The sequence below is a fragment of the Mastomys coucha genome, unplaced genomic scaffold (genome assembly GCF_008632895.1).
Source record: "Mastomys coucha isolate ucsf_1 unplaced genomic scaffold, UCSF_Mcou_1 pScaffold22, whole genome shotgun sequence".
Classification (NCBI taxonomy): Eukaryota; Metazoa; Chordata; class Mammalia; order Rodentia; family Muridae; genus Mastomys; species Mastomys coucha.
Genome location: NW_022196905.1, coordinates 248,897,740 through 248,918,156, shown reverse-complemented (window position 1 = coordinate 248,918,156; position 20,417 = coordinate 248,897,740). Strand labels below are relative to the sequence as shown.

Here is a 20,417-nt window from a genome sequence, read left to right as displayed (position 1 = left end):
CCCCCCGCCCACGCTCTGGTGACCTGATCCCCAGGTCAGGAGGGGATAGGGTGGGCCTGGGGCCCGGGGCACTGACCGAGGTGGGAGAGCTGCACTCGCTAACCGACTGGCAGGTTTCTGAGGCCTCAGATGATGCAGAGCTGGAGGACTTCTGCCGTGTCGAGGAGAGCCGGTGGTTGCAGATGGGGGCCCCCCCGCCACGAGCAGATTGGCCAAGAAGGCAGGGAAGAGAAAAGAGTTCTGGTCACAGTGGTGGCATGCAGTGGGGCAGTTTGATCCAGTACCTCACTCTGTACTTCCCTCCTGGTGTTACAGCCACCGAGGCCACCACAGGAGGCAGCATCCCAGGGCACATGCTGCAAACCCAACCCAAGAACCACATATTTTAAGGCTTCAATTTAGGATTCACGGTTGACAGCTTATCTGTCGTGGCAAGGGAAGATGTAACGCTGCCGAGGACTCAGGCGGGCATTTGGTTTGGGTATCCGGGTTGATGGTCAGAAAGAGATGGCCTGGGGAGAAGGGACAATGGAGTCCCCAGTGCTATTCTGGGAACATTCAGCCGAGCTGCCCATTAGTTCTCTGTGCACAGACACATGTATAAGCTGGAGTCAGGGAGGGGTTGGGGCCGGGGCTAGGCACTCGGCAGCAGTTGGGCAGGATGAAGCTGGTCAGAGATGAGGTTCACAAGTGTTTAGGGGTGCTGGCATTCTGTGGCAGGGAGTGAGAGGACAGTCTAGTCCAGGAGCTGTCAGGGAAGATGTGCTGACTTTGGTACTGAGGCAGAGGTGAGTCAGGTGAAGCTCTGAAGCTCCATCAGCCTGTGATGGATCAGCTAAACCAAGGTATACCCACCCTCCCCTACCAAAAGTTCCATGCTGTCTCTGATGGGGATCACTAGACTTCTGACAGCAATGAGCAAAGACCATCCAAAGGAAAGAGAATACAGCCTCAGAGGAGAGGACTGCTAAAATTCACATTCAGCAATATGACTTTAAAATAACAATCCGCCAGGCAGTGGTGGCACACACCTTTAATCCCAGCACTTGGGAGGCAGAGGCAGGCAGATTTCTGAGTTCCAGGTCAGCCTGGTTTACAGAGTGAGTTCCAGGACAGCCAGGGCTACACAGAGAAACCCTGTCTCGAAAAACAAAACAAAACAAAACCAAACCAAAAAAACCTTTAGGGGGCTGGCGAGATGGCTCAGTGGGTAAGAGCACTGGCTACTCTTCTGAAGGTCCTGAGTTCAGATCCCAGCAACCACATGGTGGCTCACAACCACCTGTAATGAGATCTGACGCCCTCTTCCTCTTCCGGTGCATCTGAAGACAGCTACAGTGTATTACGCTGGAGCGAGCGGGGCCCTGGAGCAAGCAGGGCCGGAGCTCACGGCCATCTGTACAGCTACAGTGTACTCATACACATAAAAATAAATATAAAAATAAATAAATTAAAAAAAGAAAAATGGGCACATGCATGAAAGAAGAAATTCAAATGGACTTTAAAGTGTGCAAATACATCGGGGCCTGGAAGCACACAACTTTAATCCTAGCACTCAGGAGGCAGAAGCATACAGATCTTTTTGAGTTTGAGTTCAGTCTGGTCTACAGAGTAAGCTCTAGGATATCTGGGGCTACACAGTGAGACCCTGTCTCAAAAAAAAAAAAAAAAGTATGAAAAATATTCTATCGGGCTGGCGAGATGGCTCAGTGGATAAGAGCACTGACTGCTCTTCCAAAGGTCCTGAGTTCAGATCCCAGCAACCACATGGTGGCTCACAACCACCTGTAATGAGTTCTGACCCCCTCTTCTGGTGTGTCTGAAGACAGCTACAGTGAATTACGCAGGAGCGAGCGGGGCTCTATACAACTACAGTGTACTCATGCACATAAAAATAAATAAATAAATAAATAAATCTTTTAAAAAAAGTGAGACTACTTCAGAGAAAGGTTCAAAAAAACAAACAAAAACAAACAAACAAACAAAAAAAACAACAAAAGAAAGAGAAATATTCTATCATGTCCTAAGGAACATTCGAATGCCACTATTGTATACCTTTCAAAATGGTTAAAGAGGAAAAGCTATAAAATACCAGGGCTGGTATGGACATAGCACGGACAACAACTGTTATAACTCTGTTAATAAGAATCTTGGGACAGTTCTGCTCCTACTCACATTTCTACAGGACTGTGTACTAGAATGTGTGCACCAGTCTATAAGTAGCCACAGTCCCTAAACAAGTGTGCTGGCTAGCTTTGTCCACTTGACACAATGTAGCATCTCTTGAGAAGAGGGTCTTAATAAGAAACTGTCAGGGCTGGAGAGAGGGCTCAGCAGGTTAAGAGCACCGACTGTGCTTCCAGAGGTCCTGAGTTCAATTCCCAGCAACCACATGGTGGCTTACAGCCATCTGTAATGGGATCTGATGCCCTCTTCTGGTATGACAGCAGAAGTGTACTCACATACATTAAATAAATAAATAAATCTTTTTTTTTTTTCTTCCCCGAGACAGGGTTTCTCTGTGTAGCCCTGGATGTCCTGGAACTCACTCTGTAGACCAGGCTGGCCTCGAACTTAGAAATCTGCCTGCTTCTGCCTCCCAAGTGCTGGGATTAAAGGCATTCACCACCACTGCCCAGCAATAAATCTTAAAAACAAAACAAAACAAAACAAAACAAAACACAAAAAACCCTGTCTACATTGGATGAGTCTGTGCGGATGTCTATTGGGGTTGACACGAGTTAATTGGTCCAGCCCACTGAGGGTGGCACCATTTCCCAGGGGAGGGAGGGGCCCTAATCTGTATAAGAGTGGAGAAATCAAGCTGAGACAAGCAAGCAAACAAGCATGAGTTCATCCATTTCTCTCTCCATGTTGATATGATTAGCTAAAGTTCCTCCCTTGGCTTCCCCATAGAGATGGGCTATAATCTGGATTATAAAATGAGTCAATCCCCTTCTCTTCTAAGCTGTTTTTTGTTAGGATATTTTATCACAGCAACAAAAGTGAAACTAGAACACCAGGGAACTATCTAAATATCCCCCAAACACAGAACACTGAAATAAATTATACACTGATTCAATGGAATGTTATACATTGATACAAATGATATGTGTTTCCACATAAAACAGATGAATCTCATCTGTCTTAAAAATGTGGAGAGCAGCTGGGCAGTGGTGGCGCACGCCTTTGATCCCAGCACTTGGGAGGCAGAGGCAGGTGGATTTCTGAGTTCGAGGCCAGCCTGGTCTACAGAGTGAGTTCTAGGACAGCCAGGGCTACACAGAGAAACCCTGTCTCGAAAAAAACAAACTAACAAACAAACAAAAAAAAAAATGCGGAGAGCAGAAGTTGAATACACAAGGAACATACGGTATGATTTCATATAAGTCATATATGTAACATTTTTGTGGTACTGGGATTAAACCTAAGGCTTCATGAATGCTGTGTAAGTGCTTGACAAATAAACTATACTCCCAGCCTAGTAAGTTATAGTTACATATGCATAGATTTACACACACACACACACACACACACACACACACACACACACACTATAATCAGCAATTACTCTCGGAGTGGGAACAACAATGAAGGAACACAGGGACTTTGTAGTCAAGCTGTGTCTTGTTTTGGGTACTGGCTGAGCAAGTGTGTTCAATTTGCAGACTTACTGAGATACACTGTTGTGATACATTTACTTCTCTGTATGGGTGGGTAGAATGTATCAATTAAAAGACTCTTGAGACTCCCTGGTAATGGATTTTAACCCATAGAGTCAAAGAACAATTCATGAGTTCACTATGGCATAATAAATAGTCATCTACACAAATATACAGGAGAAGGGCCCAGAGAAAAGGACAGTTGGGAGAAAACTAGCTAAATGTGGGGTAGGTGGGGCAGCCAAAACAAAACAAAACAACACTGTAGAACTTGTGATACTATGAGATCAGTCTGGTTTACTTGGTTCTGAACATTGTTTCGGGTCTAGGGGACAGCTCAGTGGTAGGGTGCTTGAGTAGCATGCACAAGGCCTTGGGTACCACAAAAAGAATTTCACATTTGTATTTAAGGGGAGTGGTGGATCTATAATTACAGTGTTAAGAAGGCAGAGGCAAGAAGGTTGAGAGTTTGCCGTTAGTCTGAGTTACATAGTGAGACATTCTTAAAACAACAACAACAACAAAACAACAACAAACCAAAAAACCAAACCAAAACCAAAACCAAAAAGCCCAGGAGGTAAAAGAAAAAAAATTGTTTGGTTATTACATAAGATGTTAACTTTGAGGTAAGACTGTGTGGGTGGGGTACCTAGGGACTCTGAATTCTTTTCTTTTCTTTTCTTTTCTTTTTTTTTTTTTTTTTTTTTTTTTTTTTTGGTTTTTCCAGACAGGATTTCTCTGTATAGCCCTGGCTATCCTGGAACTCACTCTGTAGACCAGGCTGGCCTCGAACTCAGAAATCTGCCTGCCTTTGCCTCCCAAGTGCTGGGATTAAAGGCATGTGCCACCACTGCCTGGCTAAGATTCTGAATTCTTTGTGCAACTTTCCTACAAGCATGAAATGAAATGAGCCAGACATGGAGGTCCACTCCTGTAATCCCAGCCCTTGGCAGGATGAAGCAGGTGCATTGCTAGTTTGAGGCCAGTCTGCAATCTGCAGGGAAAACTTGCCTCTGGTTAATAAAAAATGTTGGGGCTGGAAGAATTGGCTCAGTGGTTATGAGCACTGGCTGCTCTTCCAAATGACCTGGGGTTCAATTCCCAGCACCTACATGGTAGCTCACAACTGTCTTGTAACTCCAGTTCCAGGGGATCTGATGCCTTCACACATGCATACAAGCAGGCAAAACACCAATGTACATAAAATTAAAATAAATAAATCATTAAAAAATGTTAAAGAATCAATAGAACAAAAGAGCCTTCTTGGGTAGTAGTAAAAAAAAAAGAAAGAAAAATAAGAGACACAGAGAGACAGAAGACAATGTGACATACTTTTAATTATAACCCTAGTAGGAGAACAGTAGAGGCAATAACTGGGCACTGAGAGACAGCTCTCGGCAAAGTGCTTGCCTTGCCAGAGTCAGGACCCTAGAACCTGTACGGAAGAGCCAAGCCATGGGCTGGAGAGATGGCTCAGTGGTTTCAGAGCACTACATGCTGCTTTTCCAGAGGGCCTGAGTTCAGTTTCCAGCACCCATATCAGGGAGCTCACAGCTGGCTGTAACTGCAGCTGGAGAATCTACAATGCCTCTGACCTCCAAGGATGCCTGCACTCTTACACACATACATACCCACGTGCAGATACATGCGTCTACCCACAACATAAAATAATAAAAATAAACATTTAAAAAGTCAAGCATGGCTGGCTATGCATGCATGCATGTTTGTAATCCTGGCACTGGGAAAGCACAGATGTGTGGAGCCAGCCAGCCTAGGTCTACTTGGTAAGTTCCAGGCCAGTGAGACCCTATCTTAAAAAATAAGGTGCATAAGGTAAATAACATCCATGGTTGACCTCTAATCTCCACATACATCTGCATGTATGTGCACCTACACACACACACACACACACACACACACACACACACACACACACACCAGACTCAAAAATTACCATATGCACATGAGCTTGAGAGATGGCTCAGTGGTTAAGAGCTCTGGCTGCTCTTCCAGAGGACCCTGGTTCACTTCCCAGCAACCACATTTCAGCTCACAACTGTCTGTGACTCCAGTCTGGGAGATCTAATGCCTTCTTTTGGCCTCCTCAGACATCAGGCATGTGCATAGTGCAGACATACATGCAGACAAAACACTCCTCCCCATAAAATAATAATAAAACTACCACAAATAGCTAAGGCTGGAGGTGTACCTCAGTGACAGGGCGTTTGTCTAGTTTGTACAATGCCCTGGATTTGGATAAACAAGGAAGCTCAGGTATATGTTATTTAGAAGACTCATCTGAAACACAGTGGTACACTGTTTAAGCATGGAGTTGGAGATCAATGATAGAACTGTAGAAAAGCAGGAAGGCCATGTGACCAGTCTCCATGAGCTAACCGCTTCCCCTTTCAAGGACGGCCTGAGGTCAGCATGAGGATCCTGTTCCCCACCCACATGGTCCTCCTGATGTTCTCTCACCTGGCTGGTGATGTCTGAAGGCATAGGCGAAGGGGGCTTGGAGTAGGTGGCATCCTGGGAGACGAAGCCAGAGTCGTGGGAGGAGACACTGGAGAGGCGGGTGGTGGCTGGCTGCGCCAGGCTGCGGTAGCGACAGGTGGAACTGGGTGAGTATGTTTGGGCACCCCCAGGCCATGGGGCTCCGCCACCCTTGGCACTGCCACTGCTGCTGGGGGCACTAAGGGAGTGAAGGGGGAGGGCACAGCAGCCAGACAGGGAGACACAGAGGTATATACAGAGAGGGAAGGGTGACAGAGGAAGGAGGGTAAGAGATGAGGAGCAAAGGAAGGAAAAGATAGTGTCAGACTACGAGGCCCCGAGGCCCCGGCACTACTGAGGAGTTCTGGGATGGCATGTCTCAGTGCTGGGGAGTCCCTGTCAGGGCATACCCCAAGTGGGTACACTCAGGGGGAGGCAGGGTATACCTCTGCCTCCCACAGCATCATTAGATTGGCTGTTCTTAGGTTCGTGATGGGGAAGCTGAGTCACCAGGCATTGAAAACTGAGAACAGACACAAGCCTGGTAGTTTCTAAACTGCCTCCTCATAGTCTGCTGTTTGCTGTCTGGTCACAGTTGAGTACCTGGCACATGCTGAGATGATGGTCTAGAAATGGTGGTTGCTTGCCAGTTGGGTCCTACCCCACCGTCACCTTGTCCTTCCTTCAGGAGGGTGGCTTTCTGGGGCATTCCACCTCTGGCTAGCCTCTGGGCATCCCCTTGGGTCTCCCAAGCCCCACCCCTAAACATCTCCTTTATAATCACATTCCTCCTGGGACAACCATTGCCACTCAAGGTCTGAAGATGCCCCAGGGGTAAGGGGTTCACCTCTCCTTGTGGGATACACTGATCACTGGGTCCAGCTTTTCTCTAGCTCCCAGTGCCCAGACAGAATTCTGGGGAGAAGGGTACCTGGGGCAGAGCCTCCCTAATCTTTAAGCTGCTCTGAGTTCATGGCTCTCCCTACCTGAGGACCCTGGAACCATGACCATCTCCTTGGATGGTCCAAACCAAATCCAAACCAAATCCAACCTGAGGGCCAGACAGAAGGGTGAACAAGACCCCTAACCTCTCCCCATCTCCGTAAGACTCTGTAAATGCTGATGCCTGTGGCAATTGCCTAGGACCAATCTGAGACAATTACAGGCCGGAGTGTCCTTTACCCTGAAGCTCAAACACATATTCCTGGAACCCACCACACCAATTCTTGATCTTTGGCTCTTTTTTAGTTTTGTTTGTTAAGGCAGGGTCTCATATAGCCTTGGGTGGCCTCCAACTTGATATATAATTGTGGATGACCTTAAATTCTGTTCTCCCCAACCCACCAGATGCTGGGATTTCAGACATGTGTCACCCCACCTGCCTTCTTTCCTCCTTCCCTCCCTTTTTCTCTCTTTCTTCCCATCCTCCCTTCCTTCCTTCATCTTTCTGAGACAGGATTTCTCTATATATCCCTGGCTGTCCTGGAACTCATTCTATAGATAGACCAGGCTGGCCTTGAATTCATGGAGATCTTTCTGTCTCTGCTTCCAAGTGCTGGGATTAAGGGCATGCATAACTAGGACCGATACTCCACCTAGCTTTTAAAAGTGTATTTTTTGAGACAGGGTCTTAGTAAGTAGCCCAGGCTGGCTTTGAACCCTTGATCTTCCTGCTTCCACTTTCCAAGTGCTAGAATTACTGGCCTGCCTCGCTGTGCCCAGGTTGACCTTCTTACTTGCATACCCTATTGTCTCAGGACTAGCAGAGACCAACGATTAAATCACTACTCAAGTGTCTTAGTTCCCCTCCTGACCCAATGGTGCCAGGATTCACTGTAGGAAAAAAACGTGGGGCCAGGCACACAACGATGCGCCATTGATGAAGCTGCTACCCACCTCTCCTGCCGACCAACGTGTGCACCCATATCTCCTATATGTGAAAAGTCCTTGGATGCTTTGATGCTGTGTGAGTTCTGGGGCCCTGAAGCAACTGCCTCCACAGCTTTGCTGGGTCTCCCTAGACCCTCCTGGGATCCTATCAGAGAGCTTGACACCCACCTGCACATGCTGGACTTCCGGGAGCTGGAGCTGCTGGGTGACGAGGGTGGGGTCTGGTATGACCAGCTGTAGTCAGAGCCCTTCAGGTCTTTGATCACCTGGACAGAGGCATGGGGGTGGTCACTAGAGGCAGCTCCTAACGTGTGGAGCATCTTATCATGCTTTAGCGAGCTGATAGAGCAGTGCATCTTCTACTCTGTCCCCAACTATGAACTACACCTCAGGAGATGAACCTGATGCTCCCAAGCCCAACTTTAGCCTTCTTTTAACATGGGCTTCTTACTGAGCCCCAGTTGGCTCCAGGCAGGAGACAAGGGTCAAGTAGGTGCTCCTGAGGACTCATGGCTGGGAATGCCAGAACACCGGGGCTGAAAGTGTCTCGGGGAGCTTTCTGAATCTTGTTCTCTCCTGTGAACTGGAGCCAGCTTCGAGTACCATTGAGAGAACTCAGTGTGGTGACCTGAGGGGAGTGTGCTACAGAGTGTGAGGTACATAGGAAGCACCCTGCCACAGGGGCTGCTCAGTACAGTGTGTATATCTCCATGTGGGGGTGGGCTTGGTTCTATGTTTGGAAGGGCCAAACCCTAGGGAGCTGGCTTCTGTCCATCTGCGTTGGTCTGAGCCCTATTGGGGTCTGAGCATTTCATCCGTCACTGGGGCAGGTGCTCCCAGAAATCCCACAGGGGCTGTTGAATACTATCTGGTCTTCCTCCCACAAGAGCCTCCCCACAAAACTTCCCTGTTTTCTACTGTCCCCACACGAGGGCAGGACCATCTCTTCACTGGCCCTGGTCTTGGCCCTTGACTTCAGGGCTGGCTGCACCGCACCTGCTCACTGGCGGGAGGAAGTTTGTGGGGATCCGCAGTCAGCACCACCAGGTCGTCAATGATGCCCTGCAGGTGGGTGATCTCTCCCAGCATGGTCAGCTCGCCATTCTAAGGAAGCAGCCAGTCAGTGTCTAAGCCCCTATACCTGCCCACCCACTCTGGAGAAGCAAACAGGCTTGTTAGGCCTCTCCTCTTTCACCTTCCCTGACACAGGCTGGGTCTGTGCAACTAAGGTAACTGTCCGGTTCAGATTCAGCCGGAGTGTCACAAGCTATGAGGCCAGGTGCACAGGGGGTTAAGCAATCTATCCTGGGTCTTTCCCCTGCCCCTCCCCAGGGGGAGGCTCCAAAGCATCGAGACCCACCACCACCGGCTGAAGGAAGGTGATGAAGGTGCAGAAACGGCCCCGCTCCTCGATCAGTGCACGGCGCACAGCCTGCTTCTCAGTCTCTTCCAGTAGCAGGTACATGTCATTGACGTCTTGCAGTGCACTGTCCAGCTGGGGCTGCAGGTCTCCTTTCCCTGCGGGGGTTGGGAAGAGAGGCCGCGCTGGGGACGCCGGCCTGGCTGCCTGTACCCACAGCTTAGGCCCCTGTGGTGGTATTCTTGGCTGTGGGGTTGGGACAAGGGAGCCAGGGAGCATGGAGCAGAATCTAAGGCTTGTGGAGGGGCTGGTCCCACCAGAGCAGGCAGAGAAGACATACAGACAGACAGACACACATAGCAACACCAAGCTGCACGGCCACCCAGGATCTGGGGTAGGCTAGACCACAGGGAGGCCAGCTGGAGACCTCTATCACTCAGGATGCCGTCACTGCCCCAGCATGATAACCCTGACCTCAAGAGGTAGAGAGAGGGGAATGGCTGAAAGCAGGACAGACACAGCAGGGTGGGGGCTCTGCTCAGCTTCAGGCCAGGCCACTAAGAGATGCAGGGGTCAGGAGAGCTATGGCTGGGCCTAGGGAGCAAAGAGGAGTGTGTCTCAGCATGGGTCATAGCTCAGCTCAGGGACCAATGCATAGGGACAGCAACAGCAGCACATAGGAGCAGTGAGAGAGACAGAGAGAGGTAAGAGCATGATGTGAAGGAGATGGTGATGGGGACAGAGCTGGTGACAGGTAAGGACCTGGCTGGCCGGGTGGCAGTTGGGCAGCCAGGGCCTGTGGCCCCCACCCTACCCAGCCAGTGAACCCCTCCTGGCCGGGCAGACTGACCCAGCAGTTGTTCGGGACTCTTAGGCCCCAGGCCCCTCCCTTGGTGGACCAACCGCCTTTCTTGTTCCTTCTTGGACTGGGTAGGTTCTTTCCAATGGCCCTGAGCTGGGGGGTGGGGGTGGAGGCAGACAAATGCAACGAGGAGGGACGGAGCAGCTGGAGGGACCGACATTTGACTTACCAAGCAGCTCTACAGGACGGATGTGGGAGGAGGAGAGGAGACAGAGAAAGAAAGAATGTGTGAAAGACAGCCGGATGAGCCACTCCTGGGGAGGGGTGGGGACCTGGGCAGTCTGGGGTGCTGGGTGCTCCCTCAGTCCCACCCGACATGTTGGAGTGTCCTGTGTTGGAGGACAGGGTCCCCCTAGCCAGGATGATGCTCGGGGGTGCCTCATAGGGTGGTTGGGGCTACAGAATGGGGCCCGAGGGGCTGGGCCTCAGTGGGGGCACTGTGCGCTCTACCTTTGCGCGCTTTCTTCTGCAGCTTCAGCGTGTCAGATGACTTCTTTTTGATTTCATGCCTGGCTCGTTTATACTCTGTGCAGGGGCAAGAGGGGAGCTATGGTAAGGGGTCCCTGTGGAAAGGTTCAGAAAACCCTGCGAAGCCCCACCCTACCTTTCGCATGGTCCTTGTCCAGTTGGTTGGCTGACTTCTTCCAGTCTTCGATGCGCTCCTGCAGTGGATTAATGAGACTCTCCAGCAGTGCGCTGTGGGAGAAAGCTGTGGGTGAGGGCTAGGGGGCTGAGTTAGGGCAAGGATGGCCTCTCTAGACTAGGATATCCCCTATGGTCTGCTGTGCCCACTCACTTGGTGAACTGCCGCAGCTTGGTCTCGATGCTGCGGTGGCGCATGCACATGCGCGTGAGTGCTGAGCCAATGTCCCGCGTGGCCCCTGGCAAGGAAGCAAGCTGCATGGGAAGGTGCCTGGCTGGGGGCCTCTGCAGTCCCGGCCTCGGGCCACTAGGCGGCGCGCTGTTCCACAAAGGCCGCCCCCGCCCCGCCCCCATCACTAGCTATTCTGTAGCCTTTGGGACATGGAGGCTATCCTAGCCTTTGGTGGCTTTGGGTGCCTTGCTGGCCAGCCTTGGAGCCTTCCTTCTTTCTTAGCTGGGACAAAGACCCAAGGAAAAGCCTGCAAAGTTTCCGACTGGATCTACTGAGACACAGGCATGTGTAGAACAGAGGAGATCTGGGTTGGGTTGTGTTTTTATCACTCAAAAGTATAGAAGCCCAGGTGCTTGCTAGATGAATCGGGAGGAAAAAGGGCCTTCCAAGTCCCCAAGGACTATTCACTTGTCCCATATAACTTGCAGAAGGCACATGGATGAGGAATCATAGATTCCCTAACTGCCACTGAAGGGTTAACTGAGGATCCACAGCAGGAGGATGATCTCCTGGTAACATCCCTGTCACTGCTCACCTGCCCCACGCCATCACAGCAGAAGCCAAGGTCTCCATTCGGGCTTTGTGTCCTTCCCACGGCCCATATCCCTTTCCAGCCTCCCGGCCCACTGGGCGCATCCCCCACCTCTGACCACGCCCCCTCCCCACCTCGGGTGTTGGTGGCCATGTCAGCTACTTTCTGGAAGGCGTCGAGGAAGGCCACAGCAGCCAGCACAGTGGTCCTGGGGAGATACACAGTGGAGTGTATGGTCATCGGGTGAGAGGTCATCCTCCATCCATCCCTCCCCGGCTTGGACAACCCTGCGCCGCCTCACCTCAGCTGAGAGTGGAGCTTCGCAGCCTTGGAGTTGAAGTCCTCCCAGATGGGGTAGGAGCTCTGTGGTGAGGTGGGAGAGGCAGAAAGGTATTGTGAGATGGAGCTACAGGGCTCCCCACATATTGTCCAGTCTCCAGGCAGTTTCTGAGATGGTTCTGTCCCCATAGAGAGGAGGTAGCTTTAAGCTCTATCTGGCATGAGAGTGCCCAGGACACAGGATGGCATGAAGTCTCTCTTACCTGTTGGTCGTTGGTGACCAGGGGGAGATGGAGGAGAAAATGGATGGCAGATCGTTTCCTTGGGGGCTTTCTCCTAAGGCTCTGGGCTCAGCCCAATGAAGAGCACTGTATCCCTATCACATGTGGTGGGAAGTGGAGGTTGGCAGAAATCAAGCCACACAAGGTCTAATGTGGCCCGGAAGCTGCTTTCGTTAGGCCAGTCATCTCTGGCCAGCACTGGTGGCTCACAGACCCAGGGAGGCCATGGCTGCTACACAGGCTGGTCAGCTTGCCTGGGACAACTAGGCCCCAGGCTGAATGGGGCCTTGTGTGGCCAACAGAGCCACCTTTTTCCAGCCCCTCCTCTCCCCTCCAGGGGAACAGTGTGGCCTTTATCCTAGCCTGGCCAGAGGCTCTCTATTAGAAGGGGGTTTCCCAATAGGGAGGTTGGGCTCCTGGTGACTGAGTTGTCCAGTCTGATTAAGGGGCTTTTCTGGCTAATGCGCTCCCTTCATGGCCGCCAGGTCTGGAGAAAGTTCAGCCCTGGCCTGGGGGGAACCCTGAGGGAGACCTTGCTCTTTGAAGGGTAGCCCAGGGCTAGCAAAGGCCCAGTCCCTGTCCCCCATGGGCTGACTGGGACTGAGGCTTCTCAGTACCAAGGTAAAGGGGACAGAAGAGCCTCAGCTTCCGGGATTCTGGGAGGGCTGTGCTTGGCTGGAGCCCCAGGGTGGGTCTAGCTTCTCCAGGGACAGCGAGGAGGCGGGCTGCTTCACAGACCCTCAGAAAAACCCCTCTTCCTGCCCAGTCACGTCAGTGTCAGGGAAAGCAAATATTTGAGAAGCGTAGCAAGGCTGGAACAAGAAGAGGAGGCTGTGGGCGGTCTCTCCCTACCCACAAAGCCCTGGATTTAAAAAAGCCCACCAGGTCATGAGGTTGTCCCTGGCAGTCCTTAGGCGCTAACCCAGGCACTGGCCTCTAGAGCTTTTGCAAGTCGGGGCACCCTCACACCTCCTCAATGTGACTTGGCAGGGAAGTCCACTAACTTAGACCTCACTCCAGAGTGTGAGAAAATGCTGGGGAGCGGGGTGTCCAACGTTAGTTCTCCTGGTCCCCAGGAAAGCTCGGTCCCCTCAGTAACCCCCTTGGTAGTCTCGGAGTAAGAGAGTAAGGGCTCCCCCAGTGGTGGGGGCCGAGTCCACTTTACCCTTGGTAGTTGGATCTGCGCACCTCAGTCTTTAAGAGCCTGACTTCTTTCCCCCATACTCCCATGGTTCATAAAGAACTCAGAGGTAAAGGAAGAGAAAAAGGCCTGAGTGACAGGTGCCCTGGGGAGAGTCTTCGCTTCACCTGGCCCAGGTTCTAAGCCCCTGTGTGTCATCACAGTCACAGGAACTGCACCTGCACCAGGTGTTCTGGGCCAAGCACTGGCTCAGGCATCTTTCGCCACCTTGTGAGTGACTCCGGAATGAAGCTCACTACTGCCCCATTTTCCTGATGGAGAACTGGAGGCTCAGTGAAGTTAACTGATTTGTCTGAGGCCCTAGGGATCAGGGTCAAGGTCTGATCATATAGCGGACATATCAGGATGAAGGGACCCTGTTTTCAGAGAAGCAGGATGAGGAACAACTACATACACTTCTATGTGGGGAGTTGACAGGGCCTTAGAGAAAGGGGGAGATGCCAGGTCTGCCACAAGCATGGCGACTGCTCTGGAGCAGAGGGGAGGTGTCCATGTGGCCAGGACGAGACGAGTGTGGCTGTGGTGTGCATGAGGCAACCCAGACTCTAGTCTCAGAAAAGGCTCTTGGGGGTGACCCTGGGTATGCACCCCTAGCCTCAGGTTTCCTCAGCTGCAAAATCAGGGCCTGCATGTAGACTTCAGGGGGCACTTGCTGTGGGCAAACCGGAACTGGTTAAGAGGGCAAAAGCCTCAGCTCTCTGTCAGGAAGGAGCCTTTCCTAGTGATCGGAGCTTGTGTTTGCGTGGCATTCCTCAGTCTGGATTAGGATGAGCCCACTTTCAGGATAGCGTGGGAGGGGGACCCCATTTCCTCTGTTGACTAGGCCTAGGGCCCCGGGCAAGTTCAAGTCTCTGGGTTCAGCTGGCTTGAGACAGAGAAGGCAGGGCAAGCTAACTAGTTCTCCTGGGCCCTCTCAGCCCCTGGGTTTGCATGCTCCTCTGTCTGTGTAGTTGAAGATCTGAGTGGGGACCCTTTCTCCCACACCATCCCTCAGTGCAGGGCTGGGGCCTTCTAGTGCCTCCAGGCTAGGAGCACTCACTGGGGATCAGCCCCAGGCAATCTGAGTCTCCTTGAACTTCTTGGTGGCCACTGAGTGAGACAGCCGGAAGCAGCTTTTAAAGTCCAGCCAATCAGTGCAGGTGGCTGGTCCCTTCAGGGTCCCTAATACACGCATGTCATGCATAGCATATGTGATATGACGGTACTTGGTAAAGTTTCTTCCATCTTGGCCCCACGTATCTAGAAATCTTGGCCTGCCGCTTAGCTCAGGCTCCTTGCTGTGAGACTGGACCTGTGTCTCAACAGTTCCTTGCAACTGGCAGAAATGGAGGACACTATCCTGCTGTCTCGTCTGGGCAGAAGTGGCTGCTCACTGCAGTGTTTGCAGTGGAAGGCAGTGTGGGCGGCTCCCACCCTCTGCCAGCCCTGGAGTGCCAGCTAGGGGAGGTGGTCTGGGTTACCCAGTTTCAGAGAGGGATGCTGGGACGAAGATATAAGGCTTACAAGATGGGTAAAGTGTGCTGAGGGCCAGTGATGAGGCCCTCAGGTGGAGTTGCTAGGGCTGTGTGTGTGTGGGTGGGGTGGGGGTGGGAGGGGGCAGGGAGGAATCCCAGGGGAAAGTATAGAACTATGGGAAGGCGCTGACACGCCGCTAACTGGCAAGTCCCGGGCCAGTGTGGTTTCAGGCCTCTTTTTAGGGAGCAAGTATCTGACAGATGCATCCCCTCACTGAGGGTGTTCCTTGGCAGTACTGGGAGGGGAGCCCCAACTTCTTGCCTTTCTGCAAGGCACCACTTTCCTAAAGCATTTTTTTCTGGAGCCCTTGGGTAGGGTATACCTATATGTGGGTTCGGTAGCCCCCAAGGTCTAGTAGGATTCTGGTTTGTTCTTGCTAAGGGCTAGCCTAGGGTAAGGACGTGGGGGTGGGGGCGGGGGTCAGGAGTGCAGGGCCTAGTTTCTTCCCTGTTTTCCATTGTGTCCCTAGACCGAGGAGTACAGCGCAGGGCAGGAACACTGGCACTCGACGCCCACCCTGCCAATGACGCTCTCCCTGTCTAGTCAGTTTGGAGCAGCCCTGTCAAACACTGGCCTCTTTTGGGGGTGAGGGAGAATTCAGTAAATTACCAGACGGCTAATAAAGGGCTGAGGTCCGAAGCAGGATCCAATGGTCTCCTTATGACCTTGAACCATTCCCAGGCCTCAGTTTCCCCATCTCAAAGGGGTGCCTGCTCAGTCTGACCTTGAGTGATCAGGAAGTGGGGGTTGCTGAAAGCGCTCCCCAGGTTGCTTAGCCAACACACAAGCCTTCCTTCTCCCCAAGGTGGATTCAGTCCTACCTTCGGGCTGCAGGGACGACCCCACCCGAGGTTTGGAGTACTGGAGCTTGCTGGAGCTGTTGGTGTGTGAGTGTGGGGGTGGGGCTGCATCCACGCAGAGGCCCGAGGCTGGCGGGGCAAGAGTTAACAGTTCTTTGCTTTATTATTATTTTTTCCTGCTTTGGCGGTGACAGCATTGTCTGGGCTTTGGGGCGTTGGGGTATGTGTGTGTGGGGGCATTGTGGTGGAAGGGGGCGGGGGCCCGAGAGACCTTGGATCTGTTAAAGGCCCTTAAAGGTCGGTCCTAAAGACAAACCCAATTCATAGTTTAGGGGTCTGGGGTACCGAGAGCACGCGGATGCTCAGCTTTGGGTTGGGATCCTACGGGGCGACCTCACGAACACCCCAACCTGCGAGCACTCACTCCCACCCTCCCGACCCAGGCACTGGGCGCAAGGCGGGCGCAGCGGGACAGGCTCAGACGACACACACACACACACACACACACACACACACACACACACACACACACACACACACGAACGCTCAACGCGCTGCACAGCCAACACACACACACACACACACACACACACACACACACACACACACACACACACACACACACGAATGCTCTACGCGCTGCACAGCCATAGCAGGACACCACTGCCCGCCACGCGTCCCTCAGAGGAGACCCGTGCCCTGAGCCCGCCCGGGGTACCTTCATGTCATTGACGATGGCCTGGAAGAGCCCGCCCAGGGCGCCACACTCCTTCTCCGCCGTCTCCATGCTGGGGCCGGGCGCGCGGCGGCAGGGCGCGCAAGGGGCGCGGGGAGCCGTGCAGGGGAGGGGCCGGACCGCGGCAGGCGCTGCTCCGAGGCCGCGCCGGGGCTCCCGCCTCGGGGCCGCGCTCTCAGCGGCCGGCCGCGCCGCGCTCCGGGGTTGCGGGCCGTGGGCCGGCAGCGCGGGCCATGGCTCGGTGGGGCTGGGGGCGCGGCGCGGGCAGTTCGCGGCGCAGCCTCGGCGCGGGCACTGGAGCGGCGGCGGCGGTAATCCGAGCCGCCGAAGCTCGGGCGTCACGTGGGCGCGGCGGAGGGAGGGCCGCGGGGAGGGAGCACGGGAGGGGGCTGTGGGAAAGGCCGGGCGGGCGAGGACCCATTCACGGCCAGAAACCAGGGCTTTGAAATCCGAGCTCTGGCGCTGCCAGACTGGTCGGGCAAGAGGGGCCGGCGGGAGCGGGCGCCACCGCTGGTCCGGGCGGCGCAGGGGCGGGGCCCGGCCAGCCCCCCACCCTCCGGCGGGAGCGGCCTGGGGTTTGCACCTTCAAGGCCTTGGGCTTGATCGACAAAGGTGAAACCCGCTTCGGATGCTGTCCTTAGAGCATCCCGGCCTGATGAGTAGCACCGAGCATCGCGCAGAGGGGAACGGGAACTGGCCGCATTGGAGCTGTCCACCACAGACCATCCATAAAGTCCCTCCTGCACAAATGTCCTTCAGTTCCTTTTCTAAGTAGTGCCGATGTCACCTGGATTGGGGGTGGAAATAGTGATGGTGTCCTGGCCCAAGTTCCTCGTGAGTAGGGGTCTGTGTTGAACCTGCAGAGTGTAGTGTGTGGGGATGCACGCATGTGCACGTGAGAGAGGGCAAGTACTGCTGTCGTCGAGGAGACTCCAGGTGAACCTACTCTCACAGGGGACACATAGTTAGGGCTCTGGGGGAAAGCAGGCACAAGCTCCTGGCAACTAAGGGGCCGCAGCAGGCAATTAGGGGTTCACCAGAACCCAAAGCCAGGTGACAGACACACAGGTTCTTTGAGCTAAGTCAAAGATTGGGGAATCTATGATTTCCTCCCACTGCTCAGTGATTGTGGTGTTCTGCTGTGCCATTCCTGCTTATGGGGACATCCACATTACACAGGGAATCAGAGAGCAGGATTAAGGAATGAGAGTAAGGCCAGGAGGAAGGTGCTGGTCCTGGAAAGAATTGGACCCTGGACTCGAATTCCCATCAGGGCCCAGAATGAAGCTGGCTTTCCAGGATAAATGAGGCCCCAGGGTAGCAGCAACATCAGGCTAGGCATAGGTGCTAGCAGAGAAGGAGCAGGCAGGCTTGGTTAGGAATTCTGTGATTTCTTTATTGGGGCAGGAATGGACATCATTCTATAGGTCTTTGTGCTGGCCTGTGTGCATTATCCACACAGATGTACATATGCATACACACCACGCCAGTGCTCTGGGGCCAAGGTCAAGCTCTTCTCACAGACAGGGATTAGAAAGAGGCTGCTTCTGGATTCTGAGGCTGTGGTCCAACTCAGGAGAGAAGCCATCGGTCCCAGGCCAGGGTGTATCTGACAGTGCTGGGGGTCCAGGCACTCTGCTGGGAGGAGCTGGGGCTGACAGAGCCAATACTGTCCCCCTCCCTACCCTGGCTGGTGGTTGGGTCCAGCCCCGCTGGAGGCAGATTCTCAGGCTCCTTGTGGCCTCAGCCTAGAGACCCTGAGTGCTTCTTAGGCCACGAGGGCCCTTTTCCATGCTAGGCACATCAGAGGACAACTCTGCGGTCCAGGTGATCCCCACGCCCACTGCGCTGGTGTCTTACTTCCAGGTGCTGTTTCTGGACTTTTTCAAAGTGCTGCAGTAGCTCTGTGTAGTCGATGCTGGGGGAGTCACCTTTCTGGGACTTGGGGACAGCTTTCAAGCAGTCTCTGGGAAGATGGACAAAAGTCAGAGTCAGTGTCTGCATCACGGTAGGTACTGGTGGGGTCCAGTCTCTGGGCACCTGTGAGTCCCTGCCCAGCAACATCTTCCCAGCAGCCAGACCCATAGTGCTTAGGGTCCCATGTTCACCCCCTTTCCTGCAGCTGGTGGGAACCGCCAACCCGCTCCTTGGATGTCTCTCAGCCTGTGGGCTGTTGATGGCGCCCGGAGCAGGCATTGCATGGGGAAGCATTTCCTGTTTACCAGTGGCTCCCTTTGGGGTGAGAGCCAGGGATAGCAGCCAGCCAGGAAGGCAGCTGGGGCCTGGAACAGGGTCTGGGGAGAAGGGGGAGGCGGTAGCCCAGTCTATTCTCTGTGGGATGGCTGAGTCTGCAGACAGCTGGGATCAGTGAAGTTTCTCTGTTGGACCCACAACTTGGCAGGCCTTGGGTCCCAGGGCCTGTGATCACTACCTCCTTCCAGAGAAGAGCTTGTCTTACCACAGGACATGCTGACCCACCTACACTCCTGTTGCCACCTTTCTCCTTAGTTGTTGTGCACAGCAGTGTTTCTACAGTATACATGGTCCTTCCAATTGATGGACCAATCCTGTTGTCTCACATGAGCTGGGTTCAGCTTGCCACTCGGGTCCCTGTCCCATTCCTAACTGTCCCTCCAGCATATCCTTATTTTGTTCCCCACACTCCATTCTGGCTCACTGGCTTAGAGGTCCTGGAAAAGGGTTTCATGAAGACTTGTGACCCACTCAGCTAAGCAGACTCCCTGGGACCTTTGAGTTGGTGAAGAGGCCCAGCATGGTTGGTGCTGACAGCAGCTGAAGAGACAGGATAGGCTGGCCTGGCCTAGACATCTGACGTTAGACACGAATCTCCATCCTAGTCTGTAAAAGTGGTTGCTACTGGAGACATATCATGGCCTGAGTGTAAGGTTCCCTCCCGATATGACATGACAGAAACTTGCCTGGTGTCTAGCCCTGGTATGAGATGGGTAGCTACATATACAGCTCTACCACTCTGAGAGCAGGCAGCCCAAGGCCTGGTACACCTGACTGCTCTGTCTAGAGTAAGGAGACACAACAGAGCTCCCACAATGGCACCTTCTATAGTGAGGTTGGCCAAGTGAGAAAAAAACAAAAAAAAACAATAGCTTTAAGCCTGAAGGCACTGCTGTGGCCTGTTGAGTTCCAGGCTAGGACCAGGGCACAATTGCTCCCAGATGCAACTTTGGGAGCCTGAGTCTACCTCCCACACCTTGGCCCACATTGCTCCTGTCCTCTTTTGAGGAGGACACACACTGCCTGAAAACATCTTAGCGTCTGTGGTCAATGCTTTCCTGGGCCTTGAGCCACTGCCTCCTGAGCCAGGGCTTGGTCACTGTTGGCTGGAGTGAAAGTGGTCTGGTGATGTCCACTTGGTTGTCATTTGGGGGCTTCTGCTGCTGGTTGACTCCCCTGGGAATGAGGGAAGCCAGGCCCAGCAGCTATTGGTACAAGTGTCACTGTCCTGGAGAACTACCAGACTCCTTAGGGGGCAGAGGGACTTAGAGCAAGTAGTCCTAGGTCCAGGGGGTGGCTAGCTGTTATCCAAGCCATATAACCTGGGACAGGGAGAGATTCAAGGCCACAGAGATGGGCCTCTGGGGATAGGGTGGGATGTGTGCCCATGAGTCTATATGCTGTCATAACGCCACCAATAACAAATGTGGGAAAAAAGGTCCAGAGAAGGACTAGTATGAGGAATTGAGGAGTGTTCTCGTTAGTCTTGTCAACTCGGCACAGAGGAGTTACTTGGGAAGAGGCAACCTCAATTAAGGAATTGCCTCCAGCAGACTGGCCTGTAGGTATGCATGTGGGGCATTTTTTGATTAATGATTGATGTGGGTCATGCTACCCATGGGCAGGTGACCCTGGGTTAAGCAAGCAAGCAGGCAGGCAGGCAGGCAGGCAGGCAG

At 53.2% G+C, this 20,417-nt stretch overlaps 2 protein-coding genes across 6 annotated transcripts in view; both read right to left on the bottom strand.

The window, feature by feature from the left end:
• Window positions 1-16,788, bottom strand: part of Mtss2 (MTSS I-BAR domain containing 2) — a 19,455-nt gene extending 2,667 nt beyond the window's left edge. The window contains exons 1-12 of one of the 4 annotated variants that reach the window (XM_031341430.1): window positions 16,471-16,788; window positions 11,978-12,039; window positions 11,811-11,884; window positions 11,067-11,151; window positions 10,875-10,966; window positions 10,721-10,795; window positions 10,440-10,448; window positions 9,409-9,566; window positions 9,045-9,152; window positions 8,217-8,314; window positions 6,141-6,357; window positions 77-151 (exon numbers count right to left, since the gene is read on the bottom strand). In XM_031341430.1, the coding sequence (XP_031197290.1) occupies window positions 77-151; window positions 6,141-6,357; window positions 8,217-8,314; window positions 9,045-9,152; window positions 9,409-9,566; window positions 10,440-10,448; window positions 10,721-10,795; window positions 10,875-10,966; window positions 11,067-11,151; window positions 11,811-11,884; window positions 11,978-12,039; window positions 16,471-16,539 (1,122 nt within the window). In that variant the 5' untranslated portion in view covers window positions 16,540-16,788. The remainder of the gene's footprint in view (window positions 1-76; window positions 152-6,140; window positions 6,358-8,216; window positions 8,315-9,044; window positions 9,153-9,408; window positions 9,567-10,439; window positions 10,449-10,720; window positions 10,796-10,874; window positions 10,967-11,066; window positions 11,152-11,810; window positions 11,885-11,977; window positions 12,040-16,470) is intronic. The other 3 variants (XM_031341432.1, XM_031341431.1, XM_031341433.1) reach the window with 3 other exon arrangements.
• Window positions 16,789-17,859: 1,071 nt separating this feature from the next.
• Window positions 17,860-20,417, bottom strand: part of Vac14 (VAC14 component of PIKFYVE complex) — a 100,593-nt gene continuing 98,035 nt past the window's right edge. Inside the window, exon 19 of one of the 2 annotated variants that reach the window (XM_031341428.1) lies at window positions 17,860-18,454. In XM_031341428.1, coding sequence (XP_031197288.1) covers window positions 18,292-18,454 — 163 coding nt within the window. In that variant the 3' untranslated portion in view covers window positions 17,860-18,291. The remainder of the gene's footprint in view (window positions 18,455-20,417) is intronic. The other variant, XM_031341429.1, reaches the window with a different exon arrangement.